The 26026-nt window shown below is 38.4% G+C and overlaps 2 protein-coding genes across 3 annotated transcripts in view; both read right to left on the bottom strand.

Annotated features, from left to right (window-relative positions):
- FAM149A (family with sequence similarity 149 member A) overlaps positions 1-2559 on the bottom strand; it is a 57970-nt gene extending 55411 nt beyond the window's left edge. Inside the window, exon 1 of the mRNA XM_087724495.1 lies at positions 2096-2559. Coding sequence (XP_087580621.1) covers positions 2096-2544 — 449 coding nt within the window. The 5' untranslated portion in view covers positions 2545-2559. The remainder of the gene's footprint in view (positions 1-2095) is intronic.
- Positions 2560-4793: 2234 nt separating this feature from the next.
- Positions 4794-23882, bottom strand: TLR3 (toll like receptor 3). 2 transcript variants are annotated; one of them, XM_014057618.2, is made up of 5 exons: positions 23760-23882; positions 14677-15121; positions 11518-11709; positions 8505-10315; positions 4794-5301 (listed from the first exon to the last, which is right to left on the bottom strand). In XM_014057618.2, exons 2-5 carry the CDS (start codon positions 15115-15117, stop codon positions 5073-5075), a joined length of 2673 nt encoding a protein of 890 aa, XP_013913093.2. In that variant the 5' UTR covers positions 15118-15121; positions 23760-23882; the 3' UTR covers positions 4794-5072. The 2 variants fall into 2 exon arrangements, with proteins under 2 accessions (XP_013913093.2, XP_013913090.2); XM_014057615.2 differs by lacking the exon at positions 23760-23882 and adding an exon at positions 23547-23749.
- Positions 23883-26026: the final 2144 nt, after the last annotated feature.

Genomic DNA, 26026 nt, shown 5'->3' on the forward strand with positions numbered 1-26026 from the left:
GGGATGCAGTATTGTTGGGCTGTTATGAAACCGGAATACAGCTAGCCCTGTAGAACTTGTAGAGAGTTACCTGTTTTATGTTTTGTCTGAAATGCCATTCCTTGAATTATGCAATATGACATTGTAATGTGACCATTCAAATCCTACTTTGACGAACAACAGGAAAACTGTAAACCTTTACCCCACTAAACGATAATGGAAACACTGCATCCAGTTTTGTTTGCCATTATGTAAATAAGATGTTGAGACTCAAGAAAGAATGCAGAGAAGAGGACTGGAGGCTAAAACATATAAAGAACGGTTGCAGGAACTGCCTATATCTAGCTTAATAAAAAGAAGAACTAGGGGTGACATGATAGCATGTGGCAGCCCCTAAGATACCAATATCTTAGGGATTGCCACAAAGAAGAGGGAGTCAAGCTATTTTGCCAAGCAGAAGAATAAGGGTAAGAAAAGAAGCAATTGATGGAAACTAATCAAGGAGAGAAACAACTTAGAATTAAGGAGAAATTTCCTAACAGTTAAAACAATCACTGGGACAACTTGCCTCAGAGGTTGTGAACGCTCCAACACTGGAAATTGTTTAAGAAGATGTTGGATATCCATTTGTCTGAAGTGGTATAAGGTTTCCTGCCTAAGCAGGGGGTTGGATTAGACCTCCACAGTCCCTTCCAACTCTGTTACTCTATTCTAACATAAAATAAAATATAATTTGGAGCTTGAGGGGATAAATGCGGCTTTTCAGATTGGGAAATACTAGCAAGAAAAGACAAGGAAAACGAGGGCCATTATAGTATTTACCCAAGTTTACATCTCCCAACCAATAAAAGAAATACTGGGAATCTAAGAGGACCTGCCCATTATGATGTTGTTATTTTGATAGAGAAATTAACTTTCTATAAGTAAATACAAGTTCATCCATCAAGAAAGTAGCAGGCTAAGATCTACATCTGCACAGACAATTGAAGAAAGCTAACTAATGATCGATAACTAAACTGTATTTTGTTCAATGAGACATGTTTAGTAATACATGTTTAGTTTACAGCATTGCCAGAACAGCACAACAATGCCAAATTTGCTTTATCTCCATGACAACCTTATCTGTTTTCCACACATAAAGAAACACAGCAAAGAGAATCAAGACAATGCATCATTGCACCCAACAGGTCTTCCTTGTTCACAGTAAGGGCCGGTTTCCACTAATTTTAGAATAAGAAACCAATTTGCAATCTACATCCATTATGATTTGATGAAGGGAGAAAGTTTTCACTAAACAGTCATTTCTTTCTACAGAAATTTAGTTCAAAGAAATCGAGATATATGCCTTTGCTGAGCCAATAATGATATATTCTCTTTTTAAACATCAAGGGATTTTAAAACAAAATTCGCTAATAATAATGTCAATGTGAAAGCTACCTAATATTGGTTCCTGCTCCACAAGGAGAAGCCAACATGCATGTTCTGTATATGCAGTTTCAGTTTGATGTAACATGACAGATTGTTCTTCCATTTCCTGATTCTTTTTGAGGCCTGAATCTCAATACAGTAAATGGAACACCAGGACCAGCAAGACTACCACTTATCCAGTGATGCTCTTGTGGTCTTTTGGACCATTTAAGTAAAACTGTGCATCATTGTTACTGATCCCCAAACAGGTTGCTAAAATATCAGGGCTCATTTCTTAATCTGCCACCTTTGATAATCTACTATACCAAGTGAAGTAGTTTACATATACCTAAATTCCTCTGTCTTCTTTCTCAGCTGTAAAGGGAATGCTCTCCTTTCTGGGACTCATCAGAACCTTAGATAAATAGGAAAAGATTCTCCTCAGCACCTGATTGTAAATGAATGCCGACCAGTAAACTAGTTCCATTCCCCACTATCCTGTCAGAGCTGAAGAAGCTTCTTGGATGAGAAGCGAAACGTCTTCAAAGAAAAAACAGGGAAGTCCAGATGCCTCCTGAAAAAGCACCTTTGGGACAGCCATGGATGACTGAGAATCTCTACAGACTAATGCCGACCAGCATTTCAGAAAGGAGTCAACCACTATAAAGTTCTCGCACAGGGCCAGGAATTCGGGGGTCCCACAACTTGCCTGGGCACAGCAGTTTCTTCCTGGGGATCCGCGTCCGGCGCGCCCTCTTCGCCGATGTCGGGCAAAGTGACGAAAAGCAGCGGTTTGCTCGCGGGCGCGGCCCAAGCCCCGGGCTCCCTAGCCGAGCGCGGAGAGCTGCTTCCACTAGCGCAGCTGCTGCCACTCGCCAAAGGTTTCGGCGCCGCGGCCCCGACCCCGCTGCCTCCGGGAAACGCTCGAGCCGCCGCCGCTACGCTTGTTAGAGAGGATCCCCCGGAGCTGGCCAGGGCAGCGTAGCGAACGGGCAAAGACAGGGCGCCCGACGGGGACGTCGAGGCAGTGAGGAGAGGCTGTGCTTTCGGCGGAGGGGCGCCGGGGGCGGGCGAGTAAGAGGGCGATGAGGAGGAAGAGGCGGTGGGCTTGAAGAGTTTTGCGAAGACGGTGGCCAGGTCGAGGACCGCCACCTTCATGGTGCCGCCGCTTCTCGGCGCCAAGACGGACTTCGGCAGGCGTGGCGGCCAGAAGAGAAGCGTCGCGGCTGGGGCGGCTTGGTGGCTTTCTCTTTGCCAACGCGGGGCTTCCCTTCTGGGGGTCTGCTGCACCGAAGACGGCTGGGGACAGAGCGCGAGAGAGCCAGCCTGCGACCCGGGTTACGAAGGCCTGCCTTTCTGCCTACCCAGGCGCCTGCCGCGAGGGAGGGAGCGGCGGTTGCTAAGCTAAACAAAAACCGAGCGGAGAGGTCGTCATTGGGCGCCGGGCAGCCCGCGCTCGCTGTCGGGAGCGAGGGGCGCGTGGCTGCGCTTCCAGGTTTAGAGGAAAAGATTAAGTGGGGGGGGGGAGAGAGAGAGAGCAGCCTTGTGGTGGTGTTCTTCTCCCCGCCCCTGAGACGCCACTTCTTGTGGACCGGCCTCTCCATCGTTGCGTCTCCGTCGGATGCTTTGAATGAGGAAGCCTTTGGAAATAACCGCCCAAACTAGCTAGCCTAGTTCGCAAGGGGGACCGAGGACGTAACGTTGTTTTTTTCCCTTACTCGCGGACGCATCTTTAAAAGAGCCGTCCCTTTGGAGCATTAGGAAACTATAAGCCGGAGTAAAATTTAGCTCCACCTGCTTCGCCCTTCGCTCTTTCTGCCCGAAAGAGAATGTTTCTGGGAGAAGGCTCTGCCTTGGGGTTGCGTTGGCAAACAGACAGCTTCTCCTTAGCAGTAATTTCCATTTTCGTGTGCAAGTAATATATGTGCATTTATTTATTTACTTGGTGCTTTTACGCAGCTCCACGGCTTCCTCCTTCCAGGGCTCACCTCACCTGAATGTGAAACCACTCCTGAAGAGAGTCGGTTAATTTCTCAGGAGGCCTAGAATATTGCTGAGGATGTCTGGGAGTAATTGATGAAATAGATGGCCATGTTTCAGACAGTATTCTTAGGATTTTTAGACCCTGCTGTGGGCCCTCTCACAAAATGGCGGTCACAGCGGGTCTCTGGTTTCTTTGCAAAATGCACCCTGCATCTCCCCATAGATATGTCCAATCTTTGTAGATAAACTGTTCAGAATGGATCCTGCCAATGATTTCTAATATCCCAGGTTTTTCTGTAGTTACACAATTTAACATTTAAAAAACATTTAAGAGGCTCTAGAATATTATTTCCTAACAGTAATTCTTCATCCTGTGCATAAATAAGGATGCTTGAAATTGGCACTTTACTTCACATCGTACCAGCTGATTTTATTTGTAATACTATAAATAATTTTTGTATTTAATAATCACAAAACAATAGGATATATTTCTATTATTGCTTATATGAAAACATATCTTGAATCAGAGTACAGAATCTGATCTAGTTCTGAATTAAATATCTTTAGTCTAAACCAGATTAATAAGAATGATAATACATTTTGTATTAAAAATATTATCAACATGAACAGAAGCTGAATATTTTCTAAATCAAGTCCTAAATCTTGTAAGTATATGTGCTGTTGATTAAAATACATTCAACAATCTTCTAATATGTGGAAAATAATAAAGTATTTTATTCTTAGTTCCTAGAAGAGGAAGAGAAACAAACTGGGAGAAGACTCTTATTGCTATGGATGTAGGATCTGAACATTTTACATGTAACAGTTATGGAGACTGGTTCATCTCATGAATGGAAAGAATCTTGTGTTTATAGAAGGATCAATTTGGGTCACCAGTTATATCTGAGAACATAAATTCAAATACAGTGATAAATGAACTGGAATCCGATGTCTTGTTAAGGTGTTTGGGGAGCTGGGTCAGAACACCCCCTTTTCTAGTGCATCAGATATTTGGATTCTACTCTTTACGTTTCTTTTTTCCAGTAATATTATGGAGCAAAGACAAAAGCTTAACTTACTTGCAGCTCCTATTTCTGGGTAAGAAAGTGGAGAGAGACCAAAGTATTGGGAATGTGCAAATTGTTCTATGCATGAACTGTGCTGTGTATAGACCAGCTAGTTTTGAACGGTCAGAAAAAGGCAAGATGGCAGCCTCCCACTGTGGCTACACAATAGGAAAATGTAGGTCATGTGAAGACCAGTGGGCAGGATGATTCCCAGGTGAGATTATGTGAGTAAGGCAAAGGTTGGCATAGAGTGAATACAGAGTGGAGCAGCTATGAGTAAGCAATGAAAGGAAATTGCTGAAAAGATTGGTGGACAAGCTTCAATATGAAGCACATGAAGAGAAGGAGAGAGATTAGTTCGGGATTTAAAATCAACTACATTTTTATTTAGTACATGCCCTATTTTTTGGTCTCGCCTCCAAAATACTTTGTCTTTTGTAGCAAACATTTGATGTTCCCAAATGCTACTCATTCATTTTGTATGTTTGGATACAACTCTCATATTTTGGATAGAAGAAGAAAAAATCTTGGAAGAATAGTTTTATATTTACTTCTTTTTCAATATTGTATTTTTAGTGTGGTATTTTAACCACTGAGTGAATTACCCAGAAATGCATACAATATTCTTAAAACAAATTATATTATCCTACTATTGGACTGAAGTGCTGATTTCAGTTGCTGGTGAAAGGCATCCAAACGTTCTTTCTGCACAGGCCACTCCAAGATACAACGAGATTTGAACATTGCTCTTCGTAAACAAAGAGCATTCTTTAACTTGTAATCAGGAATATCATGTCGAAAAATTAGTATAATAGAATCCCGACTTTGTTCAATGGCTTGTTGTATAGCATGATAAACTTTGAACCTGAAGAAAACAAAGACATGTTTTGGCTTAGTAAGCTTATTTATAAGTTTCAGAGACATGTATCTTTATGATGCAATGACTCTCTTGAATCATTTAGAATCAGTAATACTTTTAAAAGACTTATATCATTTAGTGTCATAGAATCCCAGAATTCAAAGGAACTTCTTAAGCTACCTCGTCCAGTTATCTGTTTAGGGCAAAAATATTCAAACTAAGTGATCTTTCTCAATATCCAGGGAAAAAATGATTTAAAAAAATATTGTAAATCCTGAAAAATGATGAGTGCATGTGTAGATACAGTGAAGAAATGCTAAAAATGGATATGGTTCAATTTTATACTGATTCTACAGTTGTTGAAATTCATTTTTCTCATGAATCTATACTCAATGCTCCATAATGACAAAGTTGAAAACAGGGTTTTAGAAATTTCTGTAAATCTATTAAAAAGAAAAAAAAAACCATAATATAACTGGCATAAGATACTTTCCAACAATACTTGAAATTTAGTTCAGGTGCCTCCCATTTCTTTTGATAATTGCTGACATATTTCTATACCTTGATTGTAGTCTATCTGTGATATTCTACTACTGGATTGAAGTGCTGTGGTAAATTAAATTGATTGGACACAATTTGGAAAGGCACACACCTCTCTATAGAAGTCTTCACAGCTGACAATGTATACTGTAGCAGAGCAAAAGACATGAGGTCAAAGGAACTGCCTGCAGAGCTCAAAGATGGGATTCTTGCAAAGCCCAGATCTGGGGAAGGCTAAATAAAATAACATTTCTGCTGCACTGAAGAGCATAGTGGCCTCCATAATTCTCAAATAGAAGAAGTTTGGAACAACCATGACTCTTCCAAGAACCGTCAAATTGAGCAATTGGGAGAGAAGGGCATTAGTAAGGGAAGTGGCCATGAATGCAATGGTCGTGACTGAGCTCCAGAGATCCTGTGTGGAGATGGCACAAAGTTCCAGAAGGACAACCATCACTGCAGCCATCCACCGATCTGGGCTTTATGGCAGAGTGCTAGACAGTCACCCCTTCTCAGAGCAAAACACATGAAAACCCATTTGGTGTTTGCAAAAAATCACCTGAGGACTCTCAGACTGTGAAGAACAAGATTCTCTGGTCTGATGAAACCAAGATTTAACTGTTTGGTGTCAGTTATAAATCTTATGTCTGTAGGAAACTAGGTACCACTCATCACCTGCCCGATATCATCCCAACAGTTTTTCAATAGCAGGGACCGGAAGATTGGTCAGGGTTGAAGGAAAGCTAAATGGAGCAAAGTACAGGAATATCCTCAATGAAAATTCCACAGTGCTCAGGACCTCTGACTGGGATGAAGGTTCACTTTCCAACATGACAACAATCCTAAGCACTCAGTCAAGACAACACAGGAGTAGCTTGGGGACAACGCAGTGAATGATGATGACACAATGATGATGAACCTTTTCGACACTGAATGTGTCAAACTGGAATGTGTACATGTTTGAGTGCATGCTGGAGTGCTGAAAATCCGAAGACAAGCATGTGCATTGACCAGCTGATCTGGGTTTCCGTCACTCGAATGCACACAAACACCAGCTGGCCAGCACATATGCATACACCGGAAACCAGAAGAACAGCTGGTGATGGCACGCGTACCCACAATACAGGCTCTGCATGCCCCCTCTGGCACACATGTGATAGGTTCGCCATCACAGTCCTAGAGTGACTTGAACCCTATTGAACTTATCTAGAGGAACCTGGAAAATGTCTGTCCACTGACAGTCACCATCCAACCTGACTGAGCTTGAGAGGATTTGCAGGGAAAATCCCCCAAAGCTTGTTGCATCATACCAAAAAGACTTGAGGCTGTAATTGCTGCCAAAGGTGCTCATCGAAATAGTGTGCGAATGGTCAATGTGCCAATGTGATATTTCACTTTTTCTTTTTAATAAATTTACAGACATTTCTAAAATTCTTTTTTCACTTTGTCATTATGGGGTACTACGTCTACATTAATGAGAGGGAAAAATGAATTTCAACAACTGTAGAATCAGGCAGCAGCATAACAAAATTGACAAGTGAAAGGGGCCTGAATACTTTCTGAATGCACTGAGTGCCTGATGACTGGAAGAATTTAGTTCTTGTGCTTTTATATAAATGGAAAGATAGCAGCACTATATGAGAAATGAGGTTGGGAGTTTTGCATAATTCTGATTGAAAATGTGGAAATCTATCATCATTTTTATAAGCATTTGTCCTAGGATTCATTTTAAATAGTTCTTCCCTTCTATGAAGTGCATTGGGTTATATTTCATTAATATATGTTTTATGTGCACACTGTTGAGTTGCGAACTTTATCCCAAAAGTTGTGAAAATGTAGATTTTAATACACAAGCATGTCCTAATTTACTTATAAAGATTTAAGAAATACAAATTGTGAACCTCACATACAGAAATGAACCAGACAGATTTGCCTGCCAACTTGAAATGTTATGTATGTTACTTCCACTAGAAAACAAAGTATTGAGAGCTTTTTAAAGTGACACAAGTTCTTTGTTTCACGCTGATGGTTTTAGATTTGTAATTCTAGCCCCTGCAAAAACCTTGATAAAGCCTTGATAAAACAGGCTTTATCATTTCCCAAATAAATTTCAGGACTTTGGTGTAAGACTGTAAAGAAGGCAGTCTTCTTTGTCTACTAGCAGACAAAGTTTATACTCCTGTAAATATTACTGTTTCAGAGAATTTACCCAGGACTGTTAATTTATGGCAACATTCCTGCTCAAATAGCTGTATCATTCATATTATAATTAAGCAATAGAAGTAATAAATAAAATACCTTAATAATGCATTTCATATACGTTTTGCCTTGTCAAACATAAATTCACTTAAATGCAATAGAGCAGCCTTGAAATTTAACAAAAATCAGCTCTATTTTTTGAAAGCCCAACCTGGTATTTTGTGAATAAGATGTGTGACATGAAAAATAAACACCTGTGCTGTTTTACTTGTAGAATCTAAAATCTCAAAATTTCCACAGTAATACATAGAATTCATCTTTCAAGTTAAAGGATTACCACCACCTTCTTTTAAACATAAGAAAATACGATTCCTTAGCTGGAAATCCTGACAATTCACAGAAACAGCTTTAAAATTAAAGACATGTCCTAAAACCCCAAATAAAATGGCATTTAAATATTTTCAACTTACCTTTTACACCAGGGATCTTCTAAGAGATGTTTAGTTACAATAAATATGATCTTTCTACTTCTCTGTATGCTATTGATGATGGCTTCAAATTCAGATATTCCAGCTTCAAAATCTCGTTCTTCTAAACAGAATCGAATGGCTGGTTGATTATTTTCAAGGGGAATAAAGTTATTGGATACCCAGTTCATATCCTTCTTGGCATGAATGATGTAGGCATCATATTCAAATTGCTGCTGTTGTCTATCTATTTCTTTGATGCCCAATACTCTGTTTACAGCCACAGTATACATAAATTTAATTCTCCATCCTTGAAAGTGAACAAGCATAGCTATAAAGATGAGCAATAATATAGTAGTAGTGCACAAAATGAATACCAGCTTAAAGGGGGCATTATCACATATAGAAGTATCAAACTGTGCTACTAAATTAGAGTGATATTTGGGTGGAGTGTTGCATTGATAATTGTTTAAATTTGAGATATATGTTTTATTGCTATTGAGCCAAGTAACAAACCAAGGTATACTGTCACAAGTACAGTCGAATGGATTTGAAGCCATATTTAATACTTTTAGATGTTTGAAAACGGCACCAAACACTTTTTCATCAACAGCTGTGACCATATTCTTCTGGAGGAAGAGAAAGCTCAGAGATGTCAGATCATCAAAAACAGACTTGGGAAGCAGATTTAAGAGATTGGAATCTAAATTCAAGCTTCTCAATAAAGATAATCCATAGAAAGCCTTGTGTGGAATCTCATCAAAGCCATTTGATTCTAAATCCAGTAGACGGAGGTTGTGAAGGTCTTTGAGAAAAAGGACAGGACCATCTGGGTTGGTGTGTTTCCAAAGTCGAGCCAGATTATTGTGCTGCAGGTCAAGAATTTCAAGCTGATGCAGTCCATCAAATATATCATCCTTTATGTTAGCAATATTGTTGTTACCCATATCCAGGATTGTCAAATTCTTTAATTTACGAAATGGTGAGGGGGTGATTGCAAGATTACTGCAACGCACCTTTCTCATTCTCAGTTTTCGAAGACTTGGAATAAGAGTGAATGATTCACTTGTCAAATTCAACTGATAGTTATATGAAAGATACAGTGTCTCAATATTACTAAGACCTTGAAATTCCTGACCTGTAAGGTTCTGTTTAATATTATTTAAACCTAAATCAAGCATTTTTAGTTGCCTTAGCCAAGAAAAAGCTTTGGGCTTGATAGAAATGATTCCAGCTTTTGTTAGATTGAGAAATTGCAGGGAAGAATTTGCAAGTGAAGCAAATGTCATATTTGTTATTGAATTTATATTGCACTGACATAAACTCAAGTTTTTCAAATTTTCTAAACCTTTAAACGTATGGGGAGTAATCTCTAGAAGTCTATTACCATCCATAATAAGGTAATTCAAATGAGTTAGCCACTGGAATGCCGAATCAATTATTCTGACATGTGAATTTTCCAAGTTGAAATAGTTCAGATTTTGAAGTCCATAAAGAGTATGAGAAGACAGTTTTGTAATATTGTTATTCATTAGATTTAGTTCTTTTAAATTTGAAAAATATATAAACGAGGCATTTTCAATAACAGACAAATAATTATTTGATAGGTTTAAAATGGTAAGGTTTGTTTTACTCATTCCACTAAAGGTCACATTGGAAATCCGTGAAAGTTGCACTTTGCTCATTGAAAGGTTCTGTATTTTTGTGCCAGATAATTCCAAACAAAGTTTCTCTGTGCCATCAGGTCCCAATGGAACGTTGTTCAGATCAAGGCCATATATGTTTTCAATAGCTTGGAAGCAGCCTGGTTGAAACTAGAAATAATAATTAAAGTGTTTTAAAATTATTCCACATGACAGAAATGTTGAGTCTTCCCATAATCACACACCCCCCCAATTTTGAGCCAATTCAGAGCATGATTTGAGGATCCTCCTCAGTTCATGGCTCCTTGCCAGAGAGCAGGTGGCAGTTGTATAGTAGCTAGGAGGATCTTTGCTCAGCTGTGCCTTGTGTACCAGTTATGGCCTTTCCTGGAGAGGGAGTCACTGTGCCTGGTCATTCATGCTCTGGTCATCTTCTGCTTGGATTATTGCAATGCATTCTAGATGGGGCCACCCTTGAAAAGTAGACAGAAGCTTCCGCTGGTATAGAATGCAGCCTTGTGCATATAACACCTCTGCTGTGCAACCTGCATTGAGTGCCAGTTTCCTCCAGTGCAATTTAAAGTGTTAGTTATACTTCCTTCATGGCATGGAACCAGTTTATCTACAGAAATGTCTCTGCCTATTACTTCAACCCATCCCTCCTGATTTGGCAGGGAAGGTATGTTGTCGACCCTGTCATTTCAAGAATTCCATTTTTGGGGGGGATGTCCAGGAAGAAACCCTTCTCTGCAATTGCCTCCACTGTTTAGAACATTCTTTCTCCTCCAGATGCAAGGTGGGCTCCCACTGTCCTGGCATTTCAAAAATATCTAAGAACCTGGCTCTCCCATCTCACGTGAGGCTGACAGAGGACCACACAGCTGCGGAGATGTTAGTGCCCTAAAGGTCATCCCCAAGCCTTTTAATTAACTTTTAATGTTGAATTTTAACTATGCTTGCCATATTTAAATCTTATGTAGAGTTTTTGTGTTTTCATACTTTATTTGTACACCATCCAGAGTCCCTCAGTGAGGGTGATGGGCAGTTTCTAAATTTGATAAATTATTAAAAACTGCTCCCTCTCCAATTTTCACAGAAACTAGGGGTCCAAATTAGACAAACCTTAACTCAGGTTGCAATGCAATGAAGGCAATGGCTGGAGCTATGTGCAAAGGGGCTGGCAGAATGTGGATTTTTTTTTAAAAAAAGAACAATGTTTAAGTGGCACAATGTATATGGATTTTCATGCAAATAATGTGAGATTTGAGAGAGGGAGGGAGGGAGAGAGAGGGAGGGAAGGATGATCTTCTTTAAACCTAAGTATTCTAATTATTTCAGGCCACCAAGACCCTAGGCATGATGATTTTATTTACCTCTTTTATTGGGTTTGATGAAAGGTCCAATCTTTTTAATGAAGAGTTACCAAGAAAGTATAGATCTTCTTTATTTAATTTTGTAATTTGGTTTTGAGATATCACAAGCTCTTGTAGATTCCCTAATTGCTGCTGAGACCCTAATTTTGTAGAACTTAGGTGATTATGAGAGACATCAAGGAAAGTCAAATTCTAGCAAAGACAAAAAGAAAATAAAGAAAGCGAATTATCCGTCTTATATTCATCTTATACGTTGCAAGTCTTCTATTCTCTATTAGGTTTTCTGATTAAAGCTATCGTTGTGCAGGGCTTTCGATGTGATACAACATCACAGCCAGGGCGTGCATACAGCTCTTTCAGAAAACTTTACACCACATTCAGAAGCCAAAAGCACAATCTCAGGAAAAAGCAAGCTGCTTTAAGCAGTACCATCCATATGCTCTATATGGCATTTTTTTTAAAACTGCAAAGCACTGTACATCCCTAGTTCAACCATGTGCAACACTAGCTAGAAAAAATCTAGGTAGTCTCTTCCAGTTATAGCAAATTTGATACTTAAACAAAGAACATTAATTTGGCAATTATCCTCACGTTCTTGCACTGACACAGAAGACTAAACTCCACACATACACCTAAGGGAAATGAAGAAACAGTACATAAGAACAGGCAGTTTGTACACTTCATTTTTGGACCACAACTCTCATGCCAGGACCTTGAGAGTCTGATAATTACATTTTTTGCATTTCTGCTGTTATTATGTGATTTTAATTATTTCTACTACTTGGCATTATATTGATGTCCACATTGTGCCTACCACCAGGGGCAGCGTTGCAAAGTAGGCTATCTAAATCAAATAAAATAAATCATCAGTAATAAAACTGATCCTGATGTCTTCAACATATGATTATTCTGCGAGGTGTCTTTGATTTTAAGAAATTAATATGACTTCAGTAGAGACTGTGTTATCGACATCCCCTACAATAGAACAACTGCTGTTGGCCCACATCCATTTTCATTAGCGATTTTCCAGAGAATTCAGATCTCTCCAAACTTTCTCTTTTTCATCTGTCTGTCTGTCTGTCTGTGTCCACATTTCTACCCTGGCATGTATGGCATGTCTGCGTGTTTTAGACATGCATATACAGCTTATTTTCTTAACAATATTAGTTCTATAATGATCCTGTGTGGACAGTCATTGTGATTACAACTTTTCTTAGTATACTACAGTAGTATGGTAAACCAACTCCTCAAAATAAGCTACTAGGAAGCCCTGCATAGAAAGAAGTTTAAGAAGCCTATGTTGGCAATTATTATATGCTTAACATAGTGGCATATAAAATCCCTTTCCTTGGCAAAAACCAGTGTTACCTTAGAATCCCTTTCCTTTGCTGTGAACCTTTGATGTACATTGCACTTATATCTTCTTACTGATTTACTGCTTTTTCATGAAATGACTAAGTTTGTGGAATGCCCTAATACCGTGATGCCGAACCTATGGCATGCTTGCCACAGGTGGCACACGAAGCCATTTCTGAGGCACACGAGGCATTGCCTTGTCATCTCCAGCACACATGCACGCACTGGCCAGTTGGTTTTTTGCCTTGATTTTCGGCCATTTTTCACCCTCTGGGAAGCCTCCTGAAGGTGAAAAACCACCCAACACAGAAACCAGAAGGTTAGGAATGGACTTCCGGTTTGTGCATTGGGCTGTTTTTCACCCTCCTGAGGCTTCAGGGAAGCCTTCTGAAGCCTCCAGAGGGCAAAAAACAGCCCAATGTGCAAACCGGAAGTCCGTTCCTGAACTTCCAGTTTGCGTGTTGTGCCATTTTTTGCATTGTCCAGGCTCCTAGAAAGCCTCTGGAGCCTGGGGAGGGTGAAAAATGGACCTACTGGTCCCACTGGAAGTGAAAAAACAGACTGTTTCTGGCTTGCGGGGGGAGGGAGGAGACATTTTTGCCCTCCCCAAGCTCCAAGAAAGCCGTGCACACGTGCGTGGGGCAGCCAGGAGGTCACGTGTGCATGCACAGGGGGCACAGTGCAGGGGGCTCATTAAATTATGGGGTAGGCACACAAGCACATGTGATAGCATGTACAATAGCGTGAGTGTGTGTGATAGCGTGCGTGCTTTTGGCACCCAAGGTGAAAAAGCTTTTCCATCACTGCCCTAATACGTTGCCAAGAAAAACATAATCTAAGAGTGTCACATATAATTTTAAACTTTCCAGTGTTTTGGAATTGTGAATTATAGACCCAGCAGACTGGTATGTACTAGATTGAAAAAAGGTGATATGAGGCCACAGGAAAATTCAACAAAGGCTTATTGTAAGGGAATTTATTTCATGCTACCGTTTTGACATTGGTATCTTGTTTTTTGATTGCATCCTTAATGTTCAGTGTATTTCTGTTCAGATTTTTGTTCTACAAAGATTATGGCTGAATTTGTTTGAAAACTAAATCACCAAAATCAAGGAGGAAAAACCTTTTAAGTCATTTATATAGAATAAAAATCCCGATGCAGTAAGAATGCAAGGAAGTGGTTTCCAGAATGACAATTAGTAACAGAAAAGCATCAATCTGTATCAATTTAGATGGCAAGTACAGAATTCCAGAGAAGCAATTCTGCAGAAATTTACATGCTCTTATGACAGGAATCCATATTATGCACCTTGCAGTATAAACTGCATAAAAAAGAAGGCCATATTCAATACATACACATCCCAGACATACTGTATATGTATGTTTATCTTCATTTATGTACCCAATTCTAATTCTGACTCAGAACAGGCAGCATATCTATATGCCAATCATGCAATTACATTTTAAAGCAGAATACGAAATAACAAGAAACATAAGACTAGGAAAAAAAATGGATAAAAGCACACATTTGAGTGCAATAATCTGAGTAGCAAAAAAAATCACAGTGTTTACAGAAGGAATTAAACCCATTTCTATTAAACAGATCTTCTCCTCTACTATGAAATAGCTTCATCAAAAAAGCTGGAGAATCAATACCAGTCGAAAGAATTATTATTTAGGGAAATGATGCTAGTATAACTCAGTCAAGTCATATCCACATACAGTCATGTCATGCTATCCTTAATGTAATAGAACCTTCAATCATATGAATTCAGAAAATAGCAGGTCAAAGCTCAGACTTACCTTCAGATTTTTGAAAGGATCATTTTTTGTATTCAGAATGTTGAATCCCACATTAAGCTCTCTGAGATTGGTACAGGAAGTAAAAACTTCTCCATATAATGTACGCAACTGATTGTGCTCCAGCCTCAATACCTCTAACAAAGGTAAACTGAGGCACAAGTGAATCCCTAGTTTGGATATGGAATTGAACCCCACATTTAAATAAACAAGCTGATTGTACTTTGTAAGGTTTTCAGGCAGCAGTGTTTTCAGCTGGTTATGTGAAATATCCAACGTTGTTATATCAGCTGGGAGATTGGAGGGAATTTGATAAAGCTTTAAATGACTACAGTCTGCCATTTTATCTGTGATTTTACAGATATTCTGAGTTGACCCACAATTAGTTGGGATAATGAAAAGGATGAAAGGCAAACATGTCCAGCACTTCAGAAGCTTCCTCATTTTCCTGAAAGGAAAAAATATTTATTTAAAATAAATGTTTCCTTTCTGAATGTACTGTGTACATAGATATATAGACAGATACTATTCCCTTTTGAAGTAAGTAGTGTCATGCAAACCCAAAAAATAAAGCATGAGATAAGGAAATTACAGCTAAACACTAATGCTATTTACTAAATCTTCCCATACTATATTTGCTTCTTTCTTTATACTGTACAGCTTTTGGTTCAAGTTTTATCCTTTCTCTTCTTCAGATTCACATCAACCTTATCAATTATACTTTTTTTTAATTCTTCCTTTTCTCAACCTGTTTGCTTTTCCTTCACATATTTCCCCTGCAATTCCAACATTATGCCTTCATGATCAGTATGATCATGATTCTCAATTTTGTATTCAAAATTGAATCACTGAATCATGAGTTTATCACTAAAACTCATCATGAGCTTTAACCTGGTGAAAAACTGTATCATAGGGCAACCTTTTTTGAACCAGGGTAACTCAAATGGACTAATGTACAAAATATACAACCTGGGACCCATGACTCCTGAGGACGTGAAATTTGGGCAAATTGTGGCTGCTTCAGTGCTACTGGCAGATGCTGTGCTTTTTTTATAATTTTTTTTTATTTTCAAAACAAACATACAAATCCTCCTTCTTTACATACTGTAGAAAGTGTATCAGTTGGTTACAAAAGGCTTTTGTGCATCTCTTCCACCGTCATGAAATATAATTCATATTAATTCTAATATCTTAACTCAGATATTTATTATATACCATCATCATACCTCCACTTTTATTTGACTATAATTATTTAAACGCCCTTCATCATAAAATATACCAAATTTAATACATAACCACATGCTGGCATTTCATTTACTTATTTATAAAATCCTCCATTAAAATGAAATCCTCATATCCTGTTTTAGCTAAACATCCATAATATTTAATACCAAAATTTTCTAATCCTCCATGTATATAATTTATTATCACTATCCTTTCTTTATTTAAATATATCCTATATCATAACATTTTCCCCTATTAGTTAAAACTTAGCTGTGTCTAATTTTGTTCTTTTTATTGTTATTGTTATTAATAACCTTTATATATAATCCAAAAATATTTCTAACCTTTCCTTCCCGTGGTAACATTCAATATTAATATCCAATTATTACTTATCATAACAGTTCAACATTGTATACATTACTATCATTATCAATTTTTATTTAACTATACCTATTATCACTGAATTTAACTAAGTTTAGCTAGTTTTAAATTATACTCTTCCATCTATCAACCTGTATCTCTCCAATAGCAAAACAATCTTATGTCTTCTGCCATTTGTGGATCCAGTCCTCTAAACATCTTCTTAAACAAATCTATATGGACTCCTCTTAGCAACTCCTTGTTTATAGTATCTCTCATATAATATTGACGCCCTCCTTCTTGTTTCCTTTTTCAGCTTGTTTTAAATTATCAGCAGTGTTATCAAATATTTTGCAAATAGTATTTCATAGTTCATAAATTCTTTAATGCTTTCTTCTTCTATGTTCTGTCCCTTGAAATAAATTTTCTTTCCATTTAATTCCTCTTCTAATATTCCACTCTTTCCTCCCTCAGAAATAAACCAATTGCCATGAATATCAACAGGCTCAATCTTTTTATATTCGTCTTCCATTTCAATTTTTTGAATTTCAATCTTCTTATTTTGTGTTTGAAGAACATCCTCAGTTTTTTCATCACATTTCATTGCCAAATGCACCAAATAATCCAATTTTCTCTCAATTCTTTCCTTTGTATCCAACACCCTCTGTAGAGCTAAGAGAGAGAGACGCCATGTTCATACGCAGCTGTATTTTTTCTTAGAAGCTCAGCAAGATTGAAACACTCACTCACAAACTCTCTGCAAGCGAAAACAAACTTCAAAGGGACAGCTGTAAAATCTTATCAGATCTTAAGCCAAACAGCCAAGCAATAAAAGCTTAGAATGTCGAAGTCAAAACAATCCATCTGTAGCTTACAGAGAGTCACAAAGAAATGTTAGAAGGATAATCCATCCATTTGAAAAGGTTTTGCTTAGAATCAATCCATGTAAATAGCATTTAAAAAGTAAGATAACCACTGTCCAGAACCATTGCAAAAATCAAATTCGCCACTAAGTTCTTCTATTCTTTGATTTAAATTAGTTTTTAGATTTTATAGGCAGTCCATTTTTTTAAAACAATAAAAGTTTCTCACCAGCTAGAAACACTTTCTATTCCAGATCGTTCCGTTCCTTTCTGAGGCTGCCCTGACTTTGTCAGTCTTGACAGACTGGAACTTTTATTACCAGCAGAAGACTTTCCCTTGCTTTTCTCAGAGATTTTGCGATATCCCCGAGATCAGCAAGATGTAATCTTCCTGTTCACCATTTCTTCGGGATGATTTAGGTCCGTTGGAACCCCCCAGCAATAAAAGTGTCGACTGTGATCTCAGAGCTTTGAGATCGCACATCGTCTTGTCACGGCTTCGGCCCCTCCCCCCAGATGCTGTGCTTTTGATGTAGTCATGTGATCTTAATTTTCAATATTCCATCACAGTTCCCCAGATAGTTTTGCCTTCCTTCACTCCCTTCTCCTCCCAGCAGCAGCCACTTAGCTGCCTACTATGAAGGGAGGCATATTTCTGATGCTAGATTCCTGCCAGAAAACTCAATGGGGGAAGCCAGCAGGAAGTCAGAAATGCCTCTGACTCCCACAACTTTTTTGCCTGTCCTTGGTCATTCTCTTTCTTTGTTTAGGTAAGGAAATATCTCTGAAATGATGACCCAAAGGGGTCTGGGTTGTGCAGTTTATTCTAAACCTTATCTCTTATTTAACCATAAACCCTTAACTTCATGTTTCTTCTGAAATACCCAACTTTCATTTCCATATAATAAAGAAAGCCAATGCAAGCTCTTCTACACAGACATTTTCACTTTCAAAATTCATTCCTAATCATAGACCAGATTCTACTCATTTCCATTCCATCAGTATTTATACTTTCCCATTTTATAAATAAGCTATATCTGAAGACCTGAAGGATCAGGTTAGGGACAGATCATGCTGGAGAAATTCTACCTATGTGATTGCAAAGAGTAAACACTGATGTCATGTAATCAATAATTATTCATTCATTCATTCATTCATTCATTCATTCATTCATTCATTCTATTGTTTGTTAGAGAATAATTTGCATCAGTCCATTTTATTTTATCTATCAAATCCAACTACAGAAAGTCCTTGGTTAACAACCAAGCAATTACAGGTAGTCCTTAAGTTACAACCACAATTAAACCCCAAATTTATGTGGCTTAGTGAAACATTTGTTCAGTGAGTTTTGTCCCATTTTATTATCTCCCTTGCCACAGTTGTTAAGTGAGTCACATGGTTACTAAATGAATCTGGCTTCCCCATTGACTTTGCTTGTCAGAAGGTTGCAAAAGGTGATCACAAGACTCCAGGAACCTGCAACTGTCATAAACATGAACCAGCTGCCAAGAATCTGAATTTTGATCATGTGACCATAGGGATGCTGCAACGGTTGTAAGTGTGAGAAATAGTCATGTCACTTTTTCAGAGATATTGTAATTTTGAATGGGTAGTAAATGAACTTTTATAGGTTGAGGACTACCTGTATTTAAACTTATAATAGCACTGAATGAGAGGCAGTGTGACCAGTCCTCAAAATTCCAGGTGTCACAGTGTCCTTGCAGTCACATAATCATGATATGAGCAGTTGGTAACTGGCCTGGATTTCTTACAGTTTCAGTGCCTGCAATTTGCAGGCTTTGCTGTCAGCTTTGCACCAGCAGACATCAATAAGGAAAGTTGCAAGAAGTTGGAAGCCCTTAGCAACCTGTGTGGTCCTCATTTAACAACAGCAATGGGGGGAGCTTACCAAAATTGCACAGCCACGTAACATTGCACTTACAATCACTTCGCTTAGCAATATAAATTATAGTCCTAATTACTGTTAAGCAAAGACTACATGTACCTTGTTATTTGAGACAATAAACTTTGTCTCTTTCCTTATGCCCATGTTCCATTTAATCTATTAAGAGAGATTAAACTACCTTCTAATATTTATTAAAGCAGGTCTTCTATTTTCCCTCTCTGTGTGGTTACAGTAATTTCATTCTATTTCTTACATTTCTTTTCTTCCACAGATAAGTTCCCCCAAACCCACTCTTGACATTAGCAGCGTGATCTGCCCCATATTTCGAACCACTCATCATCTTTATATCCTTCACAAATTCTCTCAATATTTCATCATAAACAATCAAATCAATATATGTTTTTGGATTTATTAATTTTCCATGTTCACAAATACAGATTTATGCATCACTCCAGAGTGAAAGGTTTACCCACTCCAGAGTGAAAGGTTTACTCCTATTCTTGTCTGATAATAATAATCTTTTATTATTTTAGTATTCTACTCGCCTCGGTCCCACCCACCAATTGATGTCACAAAACAGAATAATTTCCCCCGGGGTCATATTTATATACACATAATATTCCCCCAAACTTCTGTTTTTTACCCCTATTTTATTTTGCATTTTCAATAAGGTATTTATTTTAGGAACTACTACGCCATTAATCTAATAACTTTAAGGTTATTAGAACCTAATATTGGTGGTATTTCTTGGGTATATTTTCTGATCCAGAAAAAAAGGAACTCCAGATCAAAATCCATTTCTGTGGAGGAATATGCAAACATACAACTTCAGTAGCAACTCATGAAAATGGGTTTATTGATTCTATTCTAGCACCTAGTGACTATTGTCCACAGCCCCAGATCCCAGTGACAAGAATGCAGGAACCCAGTGCATGCCAAAAACAAAGGCTTTCTGACCAGGAGTTCGCCACAGCTTTATCTCCATTCTTATAAATTACATTAATAGCTTTGCTAATACAATAGGAAGAAACTAATTATCAATATACAAATTCCATTTTTGTTCATCTTTGATTTTTAAAAATGCTTATAGGGTGGTAACTCAACTTTTTGTCTAGCTGTGACTTCAGATCATAGAAATTTCTGATATGCATCCTTTATATCTTTTATCTTGAAGATTTATATCTATGTTTTTGCTCTCTTTGATATCTGGGTGTCCTACTATTTTCTAATTAACTTTTTCTAAGTATTTTATTACTAGAGCAGAAAATACTCAGTGCTAATTAAACAATTGAGATAGGAAATAATTTTCCTGATTAGTATTTATATATCAAATGTACAAAGAAGCTATCTGTAATAGCTTCAAAGAACTTTGCACTTAAAAAGTTGATAACATTGCTTGGTTCTTTCTAAAAATCAGTCATATTTTCTTTTGCATAGAAAAGAGAAAACCTAATAGAAACACATTCATTTATATTCTTTATATCCCATGTTTCTCTTGGTATATTTGTCTATCATATTTCCCAGATAAATATATATAGGTGTATTTCTGCAAATTAGCTGAAAAGTAACTTATGTGTAGATACTTAAGAGCAAATCTTTCATTCACCAAACTAATCCGAAGGAACACAATTTTTTCTTTTGTCTTTTTATTAGTAAATTTCATTATAAAAGATGGATATAAAATGGTTTAAGCCTTAAGAGTGTTAAGTTAGAAACTCTTTTCAACCATATGATTTTCCCCCATTAACGAAGTCTGTCTTAAAGTCTTATTTCCTCTCTTCTTGGTTTCAGTGTGCAGCTGCGGTGCTAAGGCAGAAATGCAGAGAAATAGAATGAAAATATCTTAAGCATTTTGAAAAATGTTTGCTGTTTCAAGCTGGGCCACCTGCTGCAATAGATCTGCAGTTAATTTGATTGCTCTGAGGACCTGGACCAAGTAGGGGCAAGCACATCCTGTTTTCTCACAGGTGGCAAGTGCACACAGCAACTCTACTCAATTCTGAAAATAAAATTTAAAAAAACTACACTACCCATACAAAAGACTTTTGAATTGTTTGGCATTTGTTTTAAGTTCCTCTTTGTTTCACCAGAAGCTCCAACGTTTTCTATATAGATCCTGCTTGTGTAAATCAATAGGCAGGAATTTAAATATTTTCATCTTGCATTGTTTTGTTTGAATATTCCTACATAAACAATCTCATTTTCTGGTAGGCTAAATGGCTATTCTTAGCTGTTGTGAAGCTATGGAGATTGGCTTGTAGGATTTTGCCCTGGGCTACTCTATCGTATACCCTTGCCCTTTCTATTCCTACCTTTCAGTGCTGTTAACCATCAGTAGTATCTGGATTCTGTCCAATGCCATTTTCCCTGGGGATGATCTGTATGCAAATGAAGTGTTTCTGGCAAAAGCAATAAAAATCTACAAAATAACACTTCAAAAGGAGTGACAGTAAGAGACCCTCATTGCAAAAAGTTAGCTACTCCAATAACATTTTCAAGGGGACATGTCTAAGGTGACCAGATTTTCAGATTGGTAAAGAGGGACACCTTTGACCGGAGGGGAGGGGGGAGGCTGGGGCTTGATTAAAAATTTTATACGGAGCAACAAAAATTTTCATACAACGCAAAAATAGTATTGTAATATTTTTTTTAATTTCAACATAACTACAATTTACAAATATAAATTGTAACTGTTGCCAAACATCAAAATTTTAATCACGTGGCCATGAGGATGCTGCAACGGTTGCTAAGTGTGAAAATGGTCGCTAAGTGTGAAAAATGGTCAGCAGTCACTTTTTTCAATGCCATTGTAACTTTGGCCGCTATACCACCTTTCTTGCCACAGTTCTTAAGTGAATAACTGCAGCTGATAAGTTAGTAACATAAGTGAATCTGGTTTCCCCATTTGACTTTGTCAAAAGGTCACAAAAGGCAATTACATGTCCTCAGGACACTGAAACCATCATAAATACGAATCTGTTGCCAAACATCAAAATTTTGATCGCATGACCATGAGGATGCTGCAATGGTCGCTAAGTGTGAAAATGGTCGCTAAGTGTGAAAAATAGTCGCTAAGTGTGAAAAATGGTCATCGGTCACTTTTTTCAATGCCATTGTAACTTTGGTCACTATACCACCTTTCTTGTAAATTGTAGTTATGTTGAAATTAAAAAAAATATTACAATACTATTTTTGCGTTGTATGAAAATTTTTGTTGCTCCGTATAAAATTTTTAATCAAGCCCCAGCCTCCCCACAGTATTATACCTGCCACACCCATTGAGAGGGATGGCCTTTTCTTTAAAAACAAGCATTAACTATTACATTAGTAAGCAGAATGTGAAATCAGAAAAAAATGCTACCTGTTTATCAAGACACGCATCTTAAGTCAAGGTTAGCTACTAAAAGCATCTTGATTTATTAGCAACCTAAGCCCCAATCAAACCAATTTACAAATACTAAAATCAAACATTTTGACAAAACATTTACTTTAATCAAACAGCAATGACCACCTTCATTCTTTTAACCTTAATCTGCTTTAGAGGCGGATGAAAACAATCTGCTATGGACTGAATAAGGGTTAAAATGTGGTGTTGCCAAGGTTTCACCAAACCCCTTCAGCTAATAAATGTCTGATGCATATATGATATGAACCCATTGTGGGGAAATCACAACCCAGAATTAAGCAGCAAAAACCAGTGAACAAATGGGTATATGCTTCCTTTCAGTAACAAAAGAAAGTAGAATCTTACAGAAAAGTATCCAATGGTCCTTGAAAACAGACATGCCCACAACTTCAAGAGGAAGCCCAGCATTGTAGGTTCGATCCCAGCCCTCACTTAAACCCTACACTGAACCACTTCCAGAACACCAAAGTATGCAGTTCTTTACTCATAGATGGACTATTCTTGGAATTAAATATTTATTTAATGGCACTAGTTCATTTTATAGCACTGTATTTTTTTTTCAAACTAGACTCCCAAGTTTGAAAGACACTGTTTTAAAGCAACACCTGGGACCACCAGTCTTTATCTTAAATTTCCTCTCAGTTTTTTTAATAGACTGCGGTTTTCTTTCGAAAGGAGAGTATTAAAAGGTATTTTCAATCTCTTAAGCCTCAATTCCTGAAACTAAAAGGTCTTTCGGACAGTCGCCAAAGAAAGCAGGGCTTTCCCTGCTGAAGAATCACCAAAGGCCGCGGGCTCCGGGCCTGCTGGAAATTGTGGCCACAACAAAGCTCTGAGAGCAGGAGTAATGCGTTATTTCCCCCACATTTCATCAAGCTTGCTTTTCCCGTCGCCTCGGGTAGGGTGTGTAACAGCCAGCTATAAATTGCGCGCCTGTCCCTTCTCATGCAGCCGTACAATTTTTTTTTTTAAGAGAAGGGCAAAAGGTTTTGATCTTTAACTAAGAACTTGCGCGGTGCAAAAAGAAAGACAAAATCCCGAGTAGAAAAATACTCAATAGCAATTTCCCCCTCCGCTCGTCTGCCCCGCGCCAAAATAAAAGTGTTAAAGTTACTCTTTTAAGTTTCCGGTTAGATCTTTCGTCTCTTTCTTCGGAGGCTGCAGGGGAAAGTCTTCAAACACTTTTGCTCTCTCTCGCTCTCTCGTAGACTATCCGGGTCACAAGAAACCGCGGAAGAGAACTCGAAGGCTGGGCGCTGAACGGGCAACTACGGACAACATTAAAAAAAAAAGTGTCTGCAATTTCTATCTCGTAAAATCACCTTACGAGAAACGAAACCTAGCTTGTCTTGAACACTTCCCAGCCCTGCCCTCCTCCACTGCGCACACACGCAGCCTGTGCAAATACCCGTGGGCATAAGTCAATCATATACTGAACCCGCAGAAAGAGCGGAGTATTTTCCCCCGAAGGAGGCAGATTTCATTTGTTTGCAGACTGTGGGAGGGGAAGTTGTTTCTTTCTTAGAATCTCATGTCTCAAAAGTTTTTGCCCCTGGAAACACAATCAACTGGGATGATATGTTCTTGTGATTACAGTGTGGATACATACATTGACAGAGGCAACAGTCAGCCATCAATGTCAGCTGTCAATCTAACCTATCCCAGAGTAGAAAGCATAAGATAGCCAAAATAAATGAACTGTTGAACAAAATAACTGATTGGTGCATGAAAGTGACCAATGTGTTTTTGATAGGCAAAAAAGGAAAGAGAATGAATGAAAATGCATCAAATAAATTGGCAGCTACACTTCATGATTGCCAAACAGTGGCCTATCTTAAATTATCCTTTACATACAATAGATACCATCCTAAATGTTGGCCTTTATCTTGCTCACTATTCAAGACTTAAGTAGATTCATGCCACATTTCCATTTTGGAAAATAACCGTATTTGTTCTTAATGAAGCTTCCCCAGGGCTAAGATGTGAAAAATATATTTCATTTCCACTGTCTACCACAGGGATCCCCAACCCCCAGTTCAGGGACTGGCACCAGTCTGTGGCATGCCAGCAACCAGGCCATGCAAACAAGCAAAGCCCCATCCAGGGGATGCAGGCAGCATGTGAAACCATGGCCTCTCTGTCTCCTAGAAAAACCTCTCTCCATAGAACCGGTCTCTGGTGCCCAAAAGGTTGGGGACCACTGTTCTATCATCACCTTTGAGGCAGATGACTACTTCAAGAGAGCAAGTAACTATAATCTTTGGCTGAGGAGCAACCAGCTGGTTTCCTCAGAACGTCCTTGAGGTTCCCAGGGTTAATACTGCAGAATTGGACAGGATACAAATGCAGTAAATGATATATGGAGGATTCCATATAGATCTGGAGAGCAACTAGGACGGTTGTTTTGTAAGACAAGTCTGTTTATATGAAGAAGCTATCAGTCAGAGCAAAGAGTGGAGAAACTGTCATGGGAGAATGACAACTTTTGAAAAACCTAAAGATTGTAGAAATGGGATTTGTTCTGCATCATCTTAGTCATATTTGGGGGAAGATTAGAGGTAGAGAACTAGTGAACAGATGACAGAAGATTGGTTTAAAAAAAACTAAGACTGGGAGGAGATAATCTCCACCATTCCTTACTTAGTTTACTTTTCATTTATTTTATATAAAAGTCTAGAGAGAAAGGAGACAATGGTTTCATGCCGTGTGTAACTTGGCACAGTTTCATCAAATAATGGGAAACAGTTATGGGAACTGAAATTGGGAGATCCTGCAGCATCTCTTGTATTTGCAGCACACAGCTTCAGTATAACTGAGGTAAAGAGTATACATGCCTCATTGTTTCTTTAGAGACAGCGTACTTCTTGGAATCAAAATTAAATTGTTCAGCACAAAAAGACAAAACCCCAGTGTTAAAAGATATTTACTAATATTGAATAAAATATTGGTACAAATGTTATTAACACCAAGTTTATTATAGCATTGAGAAATTGGATCTACCCTTTGTTTTCTTTGCCTTCATCATCTAGACCACAATCCAAACATATGAGGAAGTGATTCTTTACCCCCCCAAAAAAACCATGCTATTTAGTAGTGATATTATATCAATATTTCCTTCTAATATCATAAAAGCTTCCAGCTACTGCCTTGTTCAGCAATGACATTTTTAAAAGATTACCTAGACCCGTAATGGTGAACTTATGGCACACGTTCCAGAAGTGGCACACAAAGCCCTCTCTGTGGGCACATGCGCCATTGCCAGCTGCTCTTCTGGTTTCCAGTGTGCACATGTGTGTCGGGCAGCTGGTCTTCGCGGGTGCCAGTGCCAGAAAAGGGCAAAAAAAATGGCCAAAAACCAGGGCCATTTTGGGGACTTTTTCCAGGTCTTCTTGGCCCGAAAAATGGCCTCAAAACAGCCAAAAAAACAAGTCCCGCAAAATGGCCAAAAACCTGGCATGCCTGCACTGGCCAGCTTGTCTTTGGATTTTTGGTGCTCCAGCGTGCACAAAGACCAGTTGGCCGGCATGCATGTGCATGCTGAAAACCTGAAGACCAACTGGCTGTTCTTCAGATTTCCAGCACTCCTGTGCAGAC

Source organism: Thamnophis sirtalis, unplaced genomic scaffold (genome assembly GCF_051295495.1).
Source record: "Thamnophis sirtalis isolate CommonGarterSnake01/CBP01778 unplaced genomic scaffold, rThaSir2_p1.2 scaffold_10, whole genome shotgun sequence".
Classification (NCBI taxonomy): Eukaryota; Metazoa; Chordata; class Lepidosauria; order Squamata; family Natricidae; genus Thamnophis; species Thamnophis sirtalis.